Source organism: Podarcis bocagei, assembly GCF_964188305.1.
Source record: "Podarcis bocagei genome assembly, chromosome: 2".
In the NCBI taxonomy this organism is placed as follows: Eukaryota; Metazoa; Chordata; class Lepidosauria; order Squamata; family Lacertidae; genus Podarcis; species Podarcis bocagei.
Window position 1 is genome coordinate 42,151,344 of NC_138126.1, and position 20,903 is coordinate 42,172,246.

The window sequence follows — 20,903 nt, forward strand, 5'->3', positions numbered from 1 at the left end:
AGTACCTTAATGAATGTTTCCATATTGCCGTTAAAGAGTTTATGATTATAGACTGAGAGAGGCCTAGGTCTCCTCATTTTCTGTGGCTTAGGGGGAAGACATGGGGGCCTGAGAAAAATGGAACAAAAGAGATCAACAAAACATCAACTTGAATACAATGGCAGGGAAAGATTTCAAAGACTGCAAATAAAAAAGAGCTAGAAGGGGAAAGGTCACTGTGAGGACGAGTGCATTGGCTCCAACCATATATATTAGGTGACCATTACCACCTTGATATATTCCTCATATATCTGTCATTTTAAATATCAACGTGGGGAACCTAGGACATGGACTCACCTGTATCTCATGGGTACAATGCCAACTCTCCACACCGAAAGAAGAGGGGAGGATACAGGGCAAGAGAGAGCCAAGAAGCAACAATGGGTATGAAGACAGACAGGACAAGGAAGTGGGGGGAAGTAGAGACACAGGAGCTTGTCCATACTTTTATGGATAACTTGTAGTAAAACTCACTTGGGACTGTGCGTTGAGGTCAGCAATAGGAAAATGCTTTCTGCACTGAAAGAGGTTGTACTAGATGACCCTTCCCTTCCAACTCTACAATTCTATTATTCTATGTGTGCCCCAGTTTCTAGAGACCCAAGCCTTTGTCAGCTTGTCTTTTAAGGTAGCATCTTTCATTTCCAAAGGATCATTATCAGTTTTGCACACAGAATTTATTTATTATCATACTTACCCATGCTGGCTGGGACTGCTGGGAGTCCAGCAACATGTGGCCCTTCAGATGTTCAGCAGTCCCAGACAGCATGGCCAATGGGTAAATATGATGTCAGGTGTAGTCCAACGGTATCTGGAGGGCCACGGACATCTCCCTTCTGAACACAGTATGGCTGACTTTTCCTTTTCAACACTTCCCTGGGGGAGACCACTGGCATGGCCTAGCAATCCATTGCATAAAACAAACTGCTGACCTGGCAGGGACACATTCCTTACTCCCAGTGTAACTTTGGAAGCATTCAGTAAGCTTTGCCTAAGAGTGGGAGGAGGTGGCAGCCGCAGGCCCTAATACTCTGATTGAAAGACTTTACAGAAATTCTAACTATATAAACTTGTTGGAAGGCACTGGAACAATAATAGCAATGGACAGGCCTCTTTGGTGATAGAGGCCACAAGCAAGGTGGAAATGAACCGCTTTTGACAGCTGGAGAAGATGGTGCAAAGGTCTGAACTGGGTGCTGCCTCTATATGTGTGGAAGGAATACCCCTTGGAGAAAGATGGGGAAGCTGTGCATCTTCAGGTGTTTTATTGTGCCCTTAGTGCCCCTGAAGTTCAAATAGTTTGGATATTTTATCATGTATTTTAAAAACATAACCAACTCTAAGCAGGATAAAAACACTATGAGACAGAGTATACAGTTACGATTGCCAGGAATGCTGCAGTGCAGAAATAGATCTGTTCTTTTTAGGGGTAAATTCTGAATTTGGATTCAGTCCCACAGCCTACCACGGTTCTGGTATTTTAAGGTATTGTGCAAATTCTGTCCCATACGTGCCATTGTTATCCCTGGCTATAAAAGGACCGTCTCACTGAGAGAATATAAAGCGTTATACCTCTTTACAGTAGCTTGGAAATTAAAATTCATTTGCAGCCGATTAGAAAGGCTGTTTTTCTCACAGTCTGCACTGACCAGCATGATATGCAACCCAGTATTTCACATGCTTGGCTGGAAAAAGAGCTTCTCATGCGAAGGGGGCTACACTCTAACAGCCATCGATGCTAGCATTTGCAAAATTCTTTTCTCGATTTCTTCACTAGTACTGCAGTTTATTAAACACTGAGGCAGTGCTATATTTTAAAAAAATGAGTTTGACAGCCCAGCTGTCCTGTATATCAGAGTCCTATATCCTACTGTTATGCATCATGACAAAATTCTTGCAGCTGAGCTGAAAAGCAATTGCAGCATTTCTTTGGGAGTTCTTCAAGCAATGGAGAAAACCTCCCTCTCCGACCTCTACCTTCTTCCTCCTCAGCTGAAAGCATGCAACCATTTTAATGATTCTTCAAGACTGCGCCAAAATGACCGGCTTCAGCCCTGCAGGGTGCTATGCTGTGCAGACTTAAGAAAGCTGAAGGGTGAGCAGAAGCTGCCTTTTGGTGCAAGGATAAAAATCTGTGCTCTGCGCAGCCCCTTGAGCAAAGTGAATTTCAGAGGTTCAGAGCTTGTTCTTCTACAGAAACAAAAGAAGAAGAAGTCATCTGTACAGAGCCATCGTCACTCAGGTCACAGAGTGACACATTCTTTTATGAAGCAGGCATCTGAAAAGCTAACCACTGAACCTAGCAGGTAAATATTTGGGGCAAAACTTCCTGTCCTCCACTGAAACTTTTAAATTAGGGGGGAAAACCTTTAGGGGACACAGATGTCATGGCTCCCAACAGACCTGACAATAGCTGGTAACAACTGCAGCAATTACTCAGTCCTCTTTCTTTTGGAACCACACTGGTAGCAATGGAGCCTGGCAGGAAACAAGAACTGTAGCAGCACTACCTGCCTGTTCCAATGCCGGTACCACTAATCTGGCCAGGAAGTAACAAGAGCAAAACACTGCCTGTGTGGGACTGTCAAGAATCATCAGTGCTACCAGCTTCTACAGATTTAACAGCTACAGCTTCTCTCAAGGATCCTTGAAAACTAGAGCACTGGCGCGTGGGTGGGGGCACTAGAGATCTCTTGACAAACCAGTATCAGCTCAGTTAAAAACACCACCACAACCCCCAGGTGCCCTTATAGGTAACTACAACAATTAAGTCAGTTTAAAACTGAGGGAAGTTTGTAATGTAAAAATTCTTGGAATGGGAAAGGATTATTGTAGTCGCAGGGGAGAGTGTGGCAGGGGGAGAGACAGAGAGAGGAGTGAGTGAATTGAGATTATAGGATGGTGAGGGGGGTGTGAAAGACAGGGCAGCACACAGGGACAGTGCATTCCAAACCTCCCAATGTTTTTTTTTTTGTAAATGCTCCTTACACTAAATAACTTTGGCCAACCTTATCATACAAAACACGCACACTTCTAAATATATGTATTTCACCTTGTTACACAATATATGTCCCTCCCTTCATCTCTCCCATTCAATCCTTCCCCAAGTGGCTTTTCATCGCCACTGCCTGCTGCTGCTGAATGATCTTTTCATTGCTTAACTGAATCAGGTTATGCTCTCTTGCCAATTTCTGTCAGCAGCTCTCCTTTTCTCGGTTTCCTAGACTCTGCTTATCCTTCTGAAGTGACTTCTTTCCCTTCAAATGCCCTTAGATTTTTCCTCACTCTCCCTTACCACAATTATCCAATTTTTACGTTTATTCTCAATGCCTATCCTTCCCTATTTTTTGTTACGGAGAAGGGATCATTTAGGAGACACTCCATGCCAAAAGGTAAGAGGAGATCAATCCTAGAGCTGGATGGATTGATGGATATTCTGCCCCTGAATGAATATCAGCAAGCAAGGGAGGTCCTGGCAGTTAGGCCAAGATGGCTGGTCAGTGTCATAAACAGACTAGAAATAAGCTCCAATATATCCATGGAGACACTGCAATGCACCGAGCTGACACAGCATTCCTCATGATTTCAGAGCCAGTCAGCTAAAAATTACACTGCAGGAAAAACAAGGGCCTGTTTGTCATATTTCTAATTAATCCATTTAGGGAATGCAGATAAGAGGAGGCCCCTGGAGCAGGGTGTTGCCCCTCCACAGCACAATGGCTAAAGGATTCCACCCCATCACACAAAAATCTGTTTATTGCAGATGCATTTTAAACCCAAGCAAATCCATCTTGCAGTAGCAATACCAACTAGTCTCCAGAATGCAATATTAAATTTATATATACAGTTTCCACTTACCTGGTTGTACCGCATTCAGCTCTTTCACCTGGGGTGGGGAAGAAATCACACATTAATTCCATCCTTGTTTACATAATATAAAAGGTCACAGCTATTTGGTATTTTTTTTAAAATCAGGGGCAGGGGGAACTGTTTTAACATTAATCAACAAGTTAACTGCTCATACATGGCAAGTGAGAAATTGCAAGGGTCTGAAGATATTACATTTTACTCATAAAACCTCAGTTTACAATTAATTTACATGTTAGGGAGTGTATCCAACTAAGTTCTACTCAGAGTTGGCCTACAGAAATTAATAAATTTAATTTGGTCTTCTCCATTAATTCCATTTCTACTCTGAGCAGGGAATAGTGTTCAATACAATCCCTTGACTGCCGAAAGCCATCTTACAAGTCAAGAACCATGTTGACTTGAGAGCATCTCTCTACCCTTCCCTACTCCAATCAATTATCTCAGGATGATGCTCAGAGGCATTCGGAGCATGTTTCTTTCTTGAATCATAATCTCAGATGTCAGCCTCAGCATTGCTCCTTGCATCTTTCCAATAGTAAGATTCAGACGCAGGGAGGATCATCTTTGTGGCTGCACAGAATCATAGAATTGTAGAGTTTGAATGGGCCACAAGGGTCATCTAGTCCAACCCCCTGCAATGCACAAATATTTTGCCCAATGTGGGGCTCGAACCCACATCCCTGAGGTTAAGAGTCTCATGCTCTACCAACTGTGCTATCCAACTGCTGAAGACCTACTGCTAAAGCCATACAATATAGCTAGCTGGAGTTAAGGGGCCAGCTGGGGATACAGTTAGTGAGGAGAGCAAATCTTTTAGCTGCATCTCTGGCTTTAGCATTTTGATTAGTATTATCTTCAGCTCTCTTATAGAGGCATTTTCTGCCTTGAGCCTTCAGGGATGATGTTTGTTAAGAGCTTAAATAAATTATTAAAAGATCCAGGCAGCTAGCATAAATCGAACAGCTCTACTGTCAATGAAGTTTAGTCAATCTGCACCAGATAAAAGATCTGTGCCTCAATAGCTCTTATTTTTAGCAGTTAGAAGAGCGGGGGATAAGGGGTGGGGGGAGGGAGATAGGGACGAGTACTGATGGGGACCACTATCCTTGGGAATCATGCTGAAGATTATCCCATCTGCATGAGAATTCAGGGCAGTATTTAGCGGACCAGCTTTTTCCTACAAGATATCTGCCCATTTGACTTTAACCGGACAGACTCCCATGTTTGCTGTCTTTGCCCCTTCAAAATATTTACAACATTTGGGTTTGACAAAAGGTGGCATGCCACTACATACTGTTAAAGTGTATGCCATTCAATTTATAACTCTGTAAACAGATCCCTCATTTTCTTTGTGGAATTTCATTTGTTTTTGTTTCAGGACCAAAACTGCCTTAAAAAAAAGAAGTTGTATTCTCCCTCTCTCTCTTAATCAATACAGTGGTACCTCGGGTTACATACGCTTCAGGTTACAGACGTTTCAGGTTACAGACTCCGCTAACCCAGAAATATTACCTCGCGTTAAGAACTTTGCTTCAGGATGAGTACAGAAATTGTGCAGCGGCGGCAGCAGGAGGCCCCATTAGCTAAAGTGGTGCTTCAGGTTAAGAACAGTTTCAGGTTAAGAACAGACCTCCAAAACGAATTAAGTTCTTAACCCGAGGTACCGCTATATACGAAAGAAACATTTTTGGATGCAGCTCATTTCTGATTTTGCAATCCTGTGCCCAAAGGGTCAACCTTAAAAGACTTGCAAGTTCTCTGTGTACACTTCCACTGGCAACATGTCTTAGCACTGTCAAAACCTTAGAGGCTTGTTGTCTGAACTAAGAGGAGAGTCCATATGGGTCAGGCTTCAACTAACTGCTAGCTCCGCCTTGTCTCATATGTTAAAAAGCTTGAATTTGGAATCAGCTGCTCTCAGATAAGCCTGGCAGCGTGCAGTGATTGATTATGCCTAATGAGACCTACTCCAATTTTAACATGAAACTCAGACCAATCCACAGAAGGGGGTATAAAGAAGCAGCCATTGTTCTAAAAAGGCTGCATATGCTTGTAGGTTTACCAGCTCTGCGGTAGAGAGAAATTTCTAAGACAGAAGAGACAGTATTGACACAATTTTTAAAAACAGTTTAAAGAACTGTGTATCAAATGCTGTCTCTTATGATGACTCAGGTCTTAAAATCATATTAACTTGGGAGAGGCAAATATCTATGGGATTAAAGCCAGCAAAATCCAATTAAACTTTTACGTGTTTATATCTGTGTTACAAGGGTATTAAAAGTAGATCAGAGGCAACTGATTTCAAACTTTAAGAAGTACGTTCACTCCTAGTGTATGACAGCAAAATATAGCAATAAATCATCAGAAGCTTCTGCAAACTGGGCATCTCTAAAATGAGAAATAGTCCCTTGTTCACCAAGCAAAACTTTTTAAAAAGTCTTATGGGCTCCAGTTCAGCCCAGGTTCCAATTTATATTCAGGAAAGGACATAACTCAAGTAGGTATCTAAGGTTAAATGCATGATTTAAGGCAACCACTCTTCTTGAAGTATTTTTAAGGACACACTTGTGCAAAGTAGAGACTTTTTGAGGAGATGGCATTGTTGGGGGGGCAGCATACAAAAGGGGTAAAACATCAGCCTCGCAGATCCAGTGGTAGGAAATGACAGCTGTATTTTCTTGTACTAACCATTAATAAAACAAAGGGTCATGCAGCAGCTTACAAATTTATAAGGGGGTAAGCTTTTGTGGGTTACTAAGAGTCCTCTTCATCAACATTTGGGTGAGGACAGGAGTTAAAGCATGGGCTGCTAATGTAGTTTCTGTGGTCCCACAGAGACCTTCCCTAGCAGGTCTGAAAGCAGCATTCTTCTGAAACCATGTGGCGCTCATGTCAGTTTCTTTGGTTTGCAAATGGGACTGCCCACAGGCCTTTAAAGGTTGACAGACCTGACTTAAAAGCTCAGTCCCGAAGAGCTGAAAGCAACATGCTCCGGCCAGAATATGGCAGACCTATTCCCAAGTGAACAATCTCAATAGCAAACCAGAAGGAGAATAAATTGTAGCCTACAGCGTCCCTTTAAAAGTTGATTAAAACATTCATTAGGTATTCTTTTTGGCATCAAGGACAATAATTATCACCAGAGGAGAGAGGAAAGGGCAGCAAAGTGATCCACAGGCAGGCCCAAACCACCAGCTCCACTATGTTGATAGATGTGGAAAGTCTGGCCTACTTACACATGCCTTGAAACAGGCCAATTATTTCCCAAACTCTGCTGTCAGGTAAAAAGATGAATGCCTCTCACACATGAGACCACGCACAGCTGTACTGATAGCCTATGTTCCTCCCTTGCCTGCAGGACCTTTGCACAAGCCAACTGAGGCCAAATGATTTGAGGCAAGATGCTTCAAATCACTAGTAGCAAAAAACCTATTCTGGTAGAGAGGACCCAGCGCATTTTGACTCAAGTTAAGTTACAAGAATTCCCCCTAGATATAAAATCCTCAGCTGTGAAAAACACAATGCCTTTTATTTTAATTCCACAGTTCAACATGACAGCTATCAAAAGAAGAATGCCACAAATCACCCTGTCCATTGCACATATAGAGTATGCAAAATATTGAAATGACCATCTAATTTTTTTATTGCCATTCAGTTATGATGCTGGAGAATATTTTGGAAAACTTTGTTCCAGATTATGGCTCTAAGCACCAGTGCTATCATTTCACTACTTTGGGCTTTTTGGGTTTCAAAAACAAAAACTTACAAAGTTTCTGAGGCAGGGGTAGGGGGAATCCTAGTCCATTCACCTTGATAGTATTTGCAAACACAAAAATCCTTTATCCAAATCATTTATTTGCCAAATGAAATGAATAATTGTTAACAAGAACACAGCTACGGGGGCTTGGTGTTTTCATTTTTCTTTTTCACTAAACAAAGAGCAGGCAAAGCAGGGATAATGGGGCTCACCCCTAATGCTGAGAGGCCTGCCTTACGCCCTGAGGAACTAAATCAACGCAATGGGGCATTCAAATGCCACTCTCAGCCAAAATTAAAAGTGAAAGGAGCAAAGATTTTCTGCCCCTCTTCTATTAAGCACAACAGAATCACTAATCACAAATGCTGACCTAAGAAAGAAAACAATAGCAAGGGAGATTTAAGAAGTCTAAGATCCAATTCTAAATCCTGTTGTGATTTAAAATACAATCTTTTTGTTTAGGCTCAGTTGAACTTACCTTCTCCCAGAGTCTGCTTCAGTAAGTCGTGTTTAGCCTGCAGCTTGGTAATAAGGTTGCTGCCATTCAAATACTCTTTAAATTTCTGAAGGGAGGAAACAAAAACAAAAACACTGCACACACACACACAAAAGCATAGTGGGCAAAAAATATTAGCAAAATAAACTTTGAAGCATACATTTATTTCCCTGTGGTGCTGTTGCAAGTACCTTTCTGGAAGGAAAGGCTGTGTTGTATGCCTTAATGAACCAGACTTCAGTTGTACATACAAAGATGGACCAAGGATTCAGTTGTCATTTGGGCTTTTTCTTTTTCCACAATTTCAGTATCAGTCCTGTTGATCTTATTAAGCCAGAAACCTTTGTGTTGAGCCATGTGCTTGGGGTTAAGGCCTCAGATCACAAGAAGCTCAAAGACAGCAGTTCAAAGAAAGCTTTCTTTTGTCCAGCTTCTGGGAATGGCCTCAATAAGAAAAGAAATTTTGTGTGGGGTGTGTGTCAGTGGGGTTCTTATAGAAAGGGTTCTACTTTCATGCAAACAGTGATAAAGCCAAGACGGATTCTCACTGCATGAGGTCTGAGGGCTTGGCTGATCAGAAGTTTCTGCTGCGCTGATGGATTTTTTCTGAGTACAACTTTTATTTTGAGATTGCCTCATACCCAGTAATAGTATCCTAGAGGCAAGTAACTTCACAGATGCCAAGAGAAGAGGAGGAAGATATGGGGCTGGAGGAAAGAAACAGGAAGTGGAAGATTCAGGATGCAAATCTCAGAAATCACTGAGTTTAAATAGTAACATTTCTTAAATGTTACTTAAATGGAGTAGACTAGACAGTGTATCAGGATTCCCTGGTCCAAATCTCACTGCTGTCCTAAAGATAACAAACAGCCTTAGGAAAGCCTCTTGATACTCAGCTATGCAGCTGCAAATGCAATGTTTTAAGTGCATTACACAAATGTGACACTAGATGGCGATGGTGAGCTATGGCAAATTCAATATACTTTTTTTCCAAACGTTTCTTTAAAAACCATTTCCGCAACTTTTTTTTATATGTGCCTAGATTCCACCTCAGTCACAGACTCTCTTCCAAGATACAGGGATAATTATAATGGATGGCTGCTGTAAAGCTGATGGAATAACATGCTTTGAACAATTAAAAGCATTATGAAAATACTGAGTATTATAAAGCTATGTAGTAACCAATGTGCATATGGGCTGGTTCAAACATCATAGCTGGAGGAGAGGACAGAGGGTGCAGAAAGAACTGTGGTTGGAGAGGACCCCTTTTGCCATCCTTTGGACCCCCTGGGAAACCAAACAAACCTGCTGTACCTGGAACTGGGTGCGGAGAGTACAGCTGACTGGGACACAGCCGTGGGCAGCCTGATAAAATACCACCAACCTTGGGCCTACCCATAAAAGCAAGCCCTGCCATGGAACAGTAAAGTCTTAACCAATCAAACCTTAGTTTAAAAACAAGCTGTACTTGGAACTGGACCAGTAAGTTGGATTCAAGGGTTAGAGGCCAACTTGCGCAACCCCTGCTTAGCTTCTCCTCCTCCTTCCCCTGCTCTCCCCTATACCCACAAAGCATATCCAAAGGATCAGGCCCTCTAAAGAGTGAGAGATGGAAGACTGATCTTGTGCCAGTGGAATTCCTGCTGGAGTAAGAGTTCTCTGCCTGACTTCAAACAAAGCCCCCAAGCCTTTGTATTGTAATAATGTAAGGCACAGCCTCCACTGTTTGGGGAGCTGATGAGATTACAGGGAGAAAGAGGGGGGAAGAAAGAACTGTTGCACAACTAGCCTTCCATGTGTGTATCAGTTGGATACTACCCATTGTTAAATGGGATGTATTTAGGGGGAAAAGAGATATTTATATCACATAACACAATTCAGACATTTCTTGTGTTAGTTTAACCATAAACAAAATGAACTGATATGCGCCTCCTATACAGTTCCGCTTTGGTTTAACAGGACGTGCACAGAATAAGTTCTGTGCAAGTTTTACAGAAGACTGTAAAAAGTTTGTGAGGGAATATTAATGACTCTCAGGGTACCATGGATCTCTAGTTCTAGGCTGGAGAAACTGGGTAGGACAGGGCCAGAAGAGTTTACATTGTTCTCCCATATGAACTATAACAAATAGTCACTGTAGAAACTGAGGAAGGGTTTGACTTTATTTTTGTAGCACAAACATTTTCTCTATCTATCTATCTATCTATCTATCTATCTTCCCTGATGTGAATTAAGGGATGATTAAACATTTTTCTTGACTCCTAATCTTCAAAGCTCACAACTAAGTTTTGAAACCATGCGGTTTAAAAATTATTTTCAGTTGCTTTATTTTCTTAATCTTCTTCGCAGCCATGGGGTCTAGACACATACCTAAAATGTGAAAATAAATAAGAACTGACATTTTATTTTTTTTGAAAAAAAACCCAAAATTCTGGCAGTCCCATTGTAAAAGGGCTTCCAAGATGAGGTGAAAGGCTGGTGAAATGGTACCACATTGCTATATAGAGGGGGAAATGAGGGACTCAGTGCTTGAATGGCAAACTAGGGAGTAGCTGGTCTTTAAAACATCCTGTCTTAGAACACTTTAAAAAAAAATAATCCTAAAGGGATAGTGGTTCAGGGAATCCTGGTTCTGTTGTTTCTCCCAGTGAGGTCAGAGATACCTTTCTATAGGTGAGCCATACATTAGTGCAACCACTCTACGTGGCTCCATATGGTGGGCTTCTTATTCCTTTCTGAACATCAGCCAAGCCCACTCCATGCACAGCACATCTAAACGGCCTACTTAAACTTTTCCAAGTTTTCAAACAAGTTTTCAACATAACACCAAGAGCTACTGTGAATGTATAAGAACAGACAAACTGGTTTACTGCATTCTTGATCTTCCGTCTACAAATAAAGACCAGGACAGGCTATAGGTGAAAGTTGAACTCTGATTTACCGAAATTGGAAAAGAGCGAGAGGCTGGCTTGTCTGGTTTTGTCACCTCGGTCCTTGAATACTCCCCTCCTCCATCCACTTCTACAGGGCAGGAGTTCTTTACAGAAGCGCTGCTTGTGTCATCATGTGAAAGTCACTCCTCCTCCAGATGAGACACAAACTTCGGTGATTCTGACAATTTCTGTTTCTCTCAGTTTCTCATTTTTCTCCCAATCTTAAGATCAGTTAGTTCTCCATTTCTCTACATCAGTTTGTGGTTTTTTAAAAAGTCCTCATGAAAATCCAACAGCATTTGAATACATTTCCCCCTATTATATGAATTTTTTGTATGTAATGTTGCCCAATATGCACATTTTTGCAAAGCGATTTCCCCTATTAAAATCCATTTTAATGTTATTTTTTGTCAGAATATGGATTTTTACATAAACTTCACCCAAGTCTATGCATTTTTGTACACGTTACTTGGCTGGAGAAATGCAATGCAAAATCTGGAGCAGTGAAATTTTGGAGGAGGGCTATGTTTTGGTCAACATATTATTTCAGAAAGTACAAATTAGGTAGGTTCATCTCTGAATGAGAACTGAATTGATGTCTCCCTCATCCCTAGACTCCCTACTGCCTTTCTTAGAGCTAGCAATGTGAATGTGTATGTGGGGAATTGAGAGGTGTAGCTATTGGAATGCCAGCACACTCTATTGTCACAAAAATGTGACGTCCCTACAGTTAAAATGGGAAGGGGAGGGGAAGCTACTGCTCTGTAAGAGCCAGCCTTTTATTAGCAGTATATAGTTTATACCCGCCTTTTTCCCTGACAGGGGATAACCCTTCTTATCTACTGCTTTTTTACCACACTGTGCTCAATATAGACATAAGATTATCCTCACAGTAAAATAGAACATTTCAGTTTCTTGTTGGTTGGCTCTCCTCTTGGCAATGTTTATTTTACTCATGTAAGTCTCTGAAGCAGCTGATTTGACCGACTCAGTGGAGCGACTATGCTGGAAGGCATCTGAGACATCAAAATCTTCCACTGTCAGCATGTCTTGCAATGTCTGCATAGTAGCATCCAATGTTTTTCGCACCTGCAGAAATTAAAGGCACAGGCGATTACGAGACAAAGTGAATTGCTGTGACACAGTTAGGTCACCGTCAGTGCATGGTCTTCGATACACCAAGCTAGTCTTATTTTTTGAACTTGAAAGATTTCCTAGGGAGGAAAAGATAATATAGGGTTCCCGGGATTAGATGCTTTTGTGTATGGTTGAGCAATTTGTTTTGTACCTGAAACCACATTAGAAATGAATTTTTTAAGAGATTTCTAGATGCCAGTGACAATGACAATAGCACCCAACCAGAAAGCACTACAGGACACAGCACTATGAAGTTGTTACAGGAGTTTATAGCTACAGTGCTATAATGATAACATAACAGCTCCGCACCCCAAGCATATCATCCTAGTCTGTATAAACTAGCAGGAACTGGTTTGGTGGTGTTCACCATCACCCAAACCACTCTGTGCCTTCCACTTTCAGGTGGCAGCTATAAAGAGCATCTTTGTGATGTGCCCCATCTATAGTAGAGATTTGGTGCTTTCAAACAATGTAGCAAAACAAGTATTACAAAGCAAGCCACTGTGCCTGTTTCCTATCCGGAGTCATAGACCTGGCATGGTTTTATTGTGCTCTTCTGGTTAAATATATCATTCATATAACAGGATGCAGGATGACCACATGGATGATCAGACAATATTTATGATATACCGTATTTTTCGCCCTGTAGGACGCAATTTTTCCCCTCCAAAAATGAAGGGGAAATGTGTGTGCAAATGCAGGCTTTCGCTGAAGCCTGGAGAGCGAGAGGGGTCGGTGTGCACCGACCCCTCTCGCTCTCCAGGCTTCAGGAAGCTATCCGCAAGCCTGGGGAGCCCGGCAGGAGTTCCCGCGGGCTCCCAAGGCTTGTGGATAGCAGCCTGTTCTGGGGGCTGGGGTCGGGGAAGCTGGGGGGGATTTTTTTTCTTTATTCCCCCCCCCCCAAAAAAAAAACCTAGGTGCGCCCTATGGGCCGGTGCGCCCTATAGGGCGAAAAATACGGTACTCAAAGACATTTTAGTACATTTATGTTGTTGGAGTGCTTCATGCAGGGGCAAGACCCTGAGGCACCAAAACCCACTACCCCCTTTTACTATTACAGGTACACACACACCCCCCCCACTTATGCGCGATCGGACTTGTGTGTGGCACGCAATACAAACCTGGTCTGCATTCTCCAAGGGATCACAAGCCCTTGGATTGAAAAAAAGTATGCTTGTCCAATACAATTTAATTCTTTAGCCATCTCTGTTAGTTTAAAAGTCACCTTGCATAGAATTATTCGCATAAATGAATCAATAAAGCTTATTTACTTAAGGATTAAAGACAATTACAGCTCTCACCTCTTCGTTTTCTATTTTGAGTGTGGCAAGTCTAGACTGCAGCTGGTGATATCGCATGAGCAACTCTGTCTGAACTGGCTGCTGGGCGCTCACTTGACATACCTGAAAGGACAACAGATAAGACTATGCAAATTCAAGAAGGATCAGAATATTGACAGGTATCAAAGAGCTAACACAATGAAGAATGCACATCCTCATGATAAAAATGTCCAAAAACTTTGAACTGATGGATATTAAAAACAAAAGACGGAGTACAGTGGTACCTCAGGTTACAAACGCTTGAGGTTACAAACACTTCGGGTTACAAACTCCGCTAACCCGGAAGTAGTACCTTGGGTTGCGAACTTTGCCCCAGGATGAGAATGGAAATCGCATGCTGGCAGCACGGCAGCAGCGGGAGGCCACATTAGGGAAAGCATGCCTCAAGTTAAGAATGGGTTAAGAATGGACCTCTAGAACAAATTAAGTTCGTAACCCAAGGTACCACTGTATTTAATTTTTAACTAGTAGTATAATCCTTCTATTGGGCTTGAAATATAACCTCACTCAGACACAGAATACTGAGCGTAGTTGTTATTTATGGCAATGCAGCAAATCTACTCTATTGTTACAAAATCTATTTGTTTATAGTGTTGGATTATAAAAGAAATTTCTCAAAGCAAGAATCTGACTTAATTGCTGCTTAAAAGGCCTAAATATTAGTAACTCCTTAATGCATTATGTATGTAGTACCTACGGCAACTCCCACTATTAGTACCGGAGTGAGCAAAGTGTTACATCTGAAGGGGAGCTGGAAACATACTGCAATATGTCGCACTGAAAGCATTTTCTACAATGGTGATAGCATTACCTCATCCCCCATATGAGGCTGGTATTCAAACTTTAGTGGAGGACAGAAGACTTGGTTGCACATATCCATGACTGTATGCTTGTCACTCCGTGCATCCAGGTTGTCTACAGCATTCTCAATGATGTCCAGGCCCTCGTGACGTGAGGTTTCTAGATTGTATTCAGCAGAAAGATATGTTCTGAACGTTCGTGCCAGGCTGGCATGGAATCCCAAGTCACAGCACTAAGGGAAAGGGGGAAACAGTCATTTGCTTCAACTGCAGAAGCTAGTAATTTCTCCTATATTCTGGCATAATGGCCTTTTACCTGAAGAAAACCCACATACAATATCTATTTCTTCTTTCTAGAGCACCTATATAAAATGAGGTGTTGTCCAGAAAACAAAGAGAAAGACACAGGCCCTGCCTTCAGGCTTACACGCTAGGTTATACAAGACATGGCAAAAGGGCAGGTAAGCTGTGGGGAATGGTAAAAGTATGGAATCAAGGACACAATACAAACACTTATATGGGTAAATAATAAAAATGAGTGTCCACTTTCTGGTATGAATCAATCCTACGAATATCACAACAGAGGTTTCGTGTAGAAGCGACCTCCCAAAACTTTACCCTTTATCACTCATTGCTTGATCTAGGTTTTCCCTTCTCACATGCATTGATATATTTGATTAGCCACATTTTAAATCAAAGAAATGACATCAGTTGATCATAAATATATTAGGCAGAATTTTGTGGAATTCCCATGAAAGTTTGCATAGAACTGTATCCCTAATCAATAAATGGACTTCAAAAACACTCCAGGATTCAAAACAAATTCCTATTATCATAAAAGCTTACTATAGTACAGAAGATGCCCCTGTTGCCACATCTCTTGTGACTGAGCAGCTCCTCATGATTAATAAAATATTCCTGCATTATTCACCTTGGAGGGATATCTGAATTTTAATGTCTAACACAGAAACCTAATTTCTCCCTCCCGTCCCAAATGCATAAACACAGGCAGTGCCTAACTTTAACATAAAAGTGCAAACATTAAGTAATTTGGTTACCTGCTACATCTTGGCTTACACTCAAGCAGGTAAAGCAAATCCTTCCATAAGATGGATATGGAAATCTAGAGGTTTTTCATTATTCATCATAGAGTGGCAAGTCTATCAATGGCTACAGGCCATTATGGCTAAATGTTACCTCCAGGTTTGGACGGAGTATGTCCCCAAACTACCATTTTCTGACAAAGGCAAGGGTGCCACCTCCTTTCTGTTTGCTTTGTATTTACGGGAGTGCTGTGTGGGTAAAATGACTGATGGACACTCACTAGTGAAATGGAGAGGGCGTGCAACTTTTAAACTATTAACCAACTTATCCATTAAATAGTGCTGTACTTTATACCCAGACCAGTAGAACTGGGTCTGACTCACTGTACTCAGCTTACCTACCCAAGACTCAGTAATGCACACCAAGTCAGCTCTCTTATCCAAGATGAAATCGTGGATAAGCAAGGACTTACAGTGAACTGACCTAGCATTGCAAAGCAACACCACCAGTCACAGAACACCTAATCTAGTTAATGTTGGGAGAGCTCTGTGCCCTAAATTGAAAGTGGGCACTCTACCTTCCATAGGACAATGTGGGACTAGGACTCAGAATGAAGAGGAAGGTCAGTTTGCCTATAAGAGCAGCAGTGGTGGCCAGAAGAGCAGGAAAGATATCCAGGAAGAAATGGTAGCAAAGTTGCAGCTGGAGATAACTGCTTTTTTAACTCCATCGGAGAAGGCAAGAGCTGGAAGAAACTTCCAGCTGTTATGGCTGCCTGCATTGCCTGCCAGAAGAGAATCTGCTCCCTGTACTGAGGTGCGCTTGATGCCATACATTCCCTGAGTATGGGGATGTGTGAATTTGCTCCAAGCTTGCCAACCATTTACCATTCAGAAGGCAGTAGACAAGTCATCTTGTTGCAATAATCCTTCTACTCAGTACAATATTGAGCAGTTTTAGCATTAATGCTTGAATCATGAAAGACAGAGCAATATAATTCCACGACCTTACATTGAATAATAAAAATGAGATGGTTGGTGGAAACAAGAGAGAAGCAACACTTTGTTTCCCAAATATATCGCAGAAAGCTGCCAAGAGTGCATTTCCTGAGCTCTTGACTGTCCTCTGATCTCTTGTTATTTTCAATGCATGTTCACAAAAGGATTTTACAGCAGGATATTTTCTGCATTCCTAACTCAAAGTGAATATCAAAGCTCAGTTACTGCCATAAGCAACTCTAGCCAGAGACGAGATCTCATCTTTACTGATGTGAAGAGACACCCCTCAATTCAAATTTAAATCATACCAAAGAGATGGATTTCTCTGTGTGCAAAAAGAAGCAGCTCATGCATGTGCGCGCGCTCACACAGACACATACAATTCCCACTCTCAGGGATGTGGTGTCAACTTCTAGAAGATTTCAAAAGGCAGCAGAAGTCAAGCTTTCAACAACTAATTTATGACACAAGCAAAAATCTAGTTGGTGTCCCTTGGTTTAACTATGAATTAGCCTCCATGAAGCCAGATTATCACCACTGCCTTGGAGGGGGTTCGACTAGATGACCCTTGGCACCCCTTCCAATTTTACAATGTTATTATCCAATGATCCACTCCAGGTTACCAAACATTGGGCTCCTTTTTGAAAATGAACCAAAGCACAGAGGTAGTAATTTTAGATATGAGCTGATGCAATTCTACTAAATTTGAGATTTTTAATTCAGCCACTGCTCCCAAAGATCAACATTGTGTTCCACTGCTCCAAAAATATGCTCAGGCCAGAACAGTGGCAAACTTTCAGAGGAAAGGAGTTCCACTGCATATGACAGAGCCCCAGGAACATGTCCTAACGCAGCCTTTCTATACTAATTTAATGCACTGGAGCAAAGTTATGGGTTGCAACAATTAACAAGGAAGGCAAAGGAAACATTTGAAAGGTCCAAGTCCTTTAGGAATTTTATAGGACTTTGTGTTTTCCTATATAGCTATTGCAGAGTCTGGCATACTAGTGGAATTTACTCTCCGAGCACCTCAGGAAATAAGATGCAACTAGAGTTCAGCACTAAGTGCATCCTCCAAACAAACAAAAGGTTTACATATGCTCGTAGAGTGTATTCTAAAAGTACTGGTCAAAAATTATATCCAAATGTTTCTACAAAAGATATTCAAATTACCATTGCTTTAGCCAAGCTGAGCAGCGATCTGAATGGAAATTTGTTGACTGCTATGTCTGAAATCTAGTACCTGAGGCTAAAAGGCTCAAACTACAATCTGTGTGTGAATCTGCAGCAGCAATAACAAAAGCAACTCAGGAAGGTGGCACAATAGTTCCAGGAGAAGCTGTGATACTCTGTTGAAGCTCTCACAGTGCCACACTTTGGAAGCAAATGAACAGGTTGTGTAGGCAAGCTCTCCTTCCACCTTTCTCAGTCCTTAAGACTCCTAACAGATGACAGCATATTGTCCAACGTTTCATCAAAAAGTTCTGGACAGCACCCCTCAATTCTTGGGGTGGTGGAGTCTCTTCCCACTCCAATCTAACAGGTGACCAGCTCTGTTCAAGCCTCCCTATAATAACACGAAACAACTAATGGGTCTCCTAGAGCTCATTGATATACAAGTGCCCACAGTTCCCTGGGTAAAGAGAGTTACTCTGGAGTTCAAAATTGGCATAGGAAACATCAGGACTACTTTAGTCCAAGTATCAGAAAGACTGAAGTCTTAGAAAATCCACATTACCGCCTTGGTCATAAGCATTTAACAGGCTCCATCATTTCATGGTGGGTCTCCTGAGTGTGAGTTTAGCATAATCCAGTTCAGGTACAGGGAACAAGGGTACAGGGAACTAGCACCCTGTTGTGGTTCTTGTTGTTGTTTAGTCGTTTAGTCGTGTCCGACTCTTCGTGACCCCATGGACCAGAGCACGCCAGGCACTCCTGTCCTCCACTGCCTCCCGTAGTTTGATCAAACTCATGCTGGTAGCTTCAAGAACCCCATCCAACCATCTCATTCTCTGTCGTCCCCTTCTCCTTGTGCCCTCCATCTTTCCCAACATCAGGGTCTTTTCCAGGGAGTCTTCTCTTCTCATGAGGTGGCCAAAGTATTGGAGCCTCAGCTTCACGATCTGTCTTTCCAGTGAGCGCTCAGGGCTGATTACCTTCAGAATGGAGAGGTTTGATCTCCTTGCAGTCCATGGGACTCTCAAGAGTCTCCTCCAGCACCATAATTCAAAAGCATCAATTCTTCGGCGATCAGCCTTCTTTATGGTCCAGCTCTCACTTCCATACATCACTACTGGGAAAACCATGGCTTTTACTATACGGACCTTTGTTGGCAAGGTGATGTCTCTGCTTTTTAAGATGTTGTCTAGGTTTGCCATCGCCTTTCTCCCAAGGAGCAGGCGTCTTTTAATTTCGTGACTGCTGTCACCATCTGCATACAGTTGTGGTTCTTAATGTCAGGCAACTTAGCAGAATCTAATCTATGATTGCTTAAAAGCATAGGAAGCGGCTGCAGACCAGATCAGTTATCACTCTAGTATGAATAATGAGATCTCACTGTGACAGCCAAACTAGACATCACCATCATTTTATTTGTATGTCAGCTTTCCGTAGTTAAAACCATGCTCAAGGTGACTTACAATATGATTTACATAATCACAAACATAACAAAAGTAGTCATAAATAAAACACATCAAAAAGTACATAACCAAACAACCATTTCCACATAAATCATAAAAAAGCTAAAATGAAGACATAAAACCCTAAACAATACCCCAACCTGACAGCCTGTTCAGCAGCCTCAATTTTTATAGCTGGAGTCAGTCAGCGTCCCACCTCCCCAAGCCAGGTGGGAAAAGGCCTGCAAGACAGGGAGCAGGTCTTCCAGGACTCACAGCCAAGATGATACCTAGTCATATGATCACTGTTGAGAACCAATCAGAAGGAAAGAATGTGAGGCATTGCATATATCTTCCCTGCTACAGCGATTCCCCCTCTTCCAACAGGAGCAGGCCACAAAAGTCTCACAAAGAGAAGAGGTCCGGTCGGTGCCAGCGCTTAATGGCGGTCCTACCTCCGAGCTCCGGAGAAGGACTGCTTCGCAAGTTCGGGTCTTACCCGCTACGGCAAGCGGGGGACCCTTAAAATCCCAGGCGCTGAAGCCTGAGAACAAGGAGACTCGGTGGGCACCTTCGCGCCCCCCGGTACCGTGAAAGAGCCTTTTTAAAGGCTACGGATCGACATCGGGAGTGAGCGCGGTGCTGAGAGTCGCTACCCAGCCTGCGAAGTGAAGCCGCGTCGCCATAAGCGGAGAGCGCCGATTCCTTCCTGAAAAGAAATTCGGACTGATTCCCCGTGAGTAAGAACTGAAAAATAACTGGGACTTTTTTTAACTTTAAAAATTGGGCTAAAAACGGGGGAGATTTAAACAAAGGAAGTCTGCCTCCCCCCGACCGCATGAAAGTGAAAGCAACGGAGCTCTAAACCTGCATCCGTTTAAATTCGTCTTTTGATCAGCTAAACCGGACATTTAAACCTTTGATCTCCCCTCTAGCAAGCAGGGCAGAGGGGAGGCGAATCTGACCATTAACTGCATGACTTACTTGAAGGAAAAAACCTCTGCTATCTCATCTACTTGTAAGTCTGAAACGGTCTGCCTTCTTAGTACATTGAGCTGACTTTTCCCTGTGAAGTGACACCCTGATACAAAGTTTCCACAGTGCCTGACTTTTGTACATTTTAAGAAGAAACAGTATAAACAGTATACTGGGCAACTGTGGCAATTGGAAGCTATAAGACTTTAGTAACATTGATTTTGACTGGGTTAATCTCCTTTCTTTCTACATCTTGGATGGTCTCCTTTGTTCATGTATTTGAAAATTTCCTTCTATGGCCATTTTGATTTGCTCCCTCTAGAGGATAAAGTGAAGTCCAGCACGGCCTAAGACAGTGGAATTTTCCAAGGGAGAGTAAATCCCGTGGGAATTGACCTTGACATGAGTGGGCCACAAGAAGAGATAACTACAAGAGCCAAGACCAAGCAACAACAACAGCAACAGCTGCAGCTGCAACAAGCAAAGAGAAGAGGTTCGATCTTAGGCGTAACAGCCGGACTAGCTGGAACAACAGGACAGGACAAAGGAGCAGCCGTTTCTATGGAAGCTGTGACAGAAGCTTTGCTTAAGATAAACCAGACTCTGGAGTCTTTGACAAAACAGACTTCAGAGAACACACAAAAATTAACAGAAATATCAACAAGATTAAATCAGAATACAGAATCTATAAATAAATTGGTCGAGGAAAATGCCACCACGCGTCAAATTGCCGAAGAGGCCAAAGCCACAGCTGGAGAGACGCAGGAGAAATTAGAGCCACTTGCCAAGAAGGTCTATGAGCATGATGCAACCTTGGCCTTGTGGGAGTTACAGAGGAAAGAGAGAAACTTAAAATTAAGACTGATTCCGGAGAATGAAAGTGACAACCTTGTGGA

General features: G+C 42.3%; 1 protein-coding gene across 3 annotated transcripts in view; it reads right to left on the reverse strand.

The window, feature by feature from the left end:
* SRGAP3 (SLIT-ROBO Rho GTPase activating protein 3) overlaps positions 1-20,903 on the reverse strand; it is a 200,795-nt gene that overhangs the window by 35,349 nt on the left and 144,543 nt on the right. For 2 of the 3 annotated variants that reach the window (XR_014005099.1, XM_081183996.1), the window contains exons 7-12: positions 14,384-14,605; positions 13,534-13,635; positions 11,987-12,184; positions 8,145-8,229; positions 3,898-3,925; positions 6-108 (exon numbers count right to left, since the gene is read on the reverse strand). Coding sequence is in view for 2 of the 3 variants with exons in the window: in XM_081183996.1 (XP_081040122.1) it covers positions 6-108; positions 3,898-3,925; positions 8,145-8,229; positions 11,987-12,184; positions 13,534-13,635; positions 14,384-14,605 (738 nt within the window). In the remaining variant the exon portion in view is untranslated. The remainder of the gene's footprint in view (positions 1-5; positions 109-3,897; positions 3,926-8,144; positions 8,230-11,986; positions 12,185-13,533; positions 13,636-14,383; positions 14,606-20,903) is intronic. The other variant, XM_081183997.1, reaches the window with a different exon arrangement.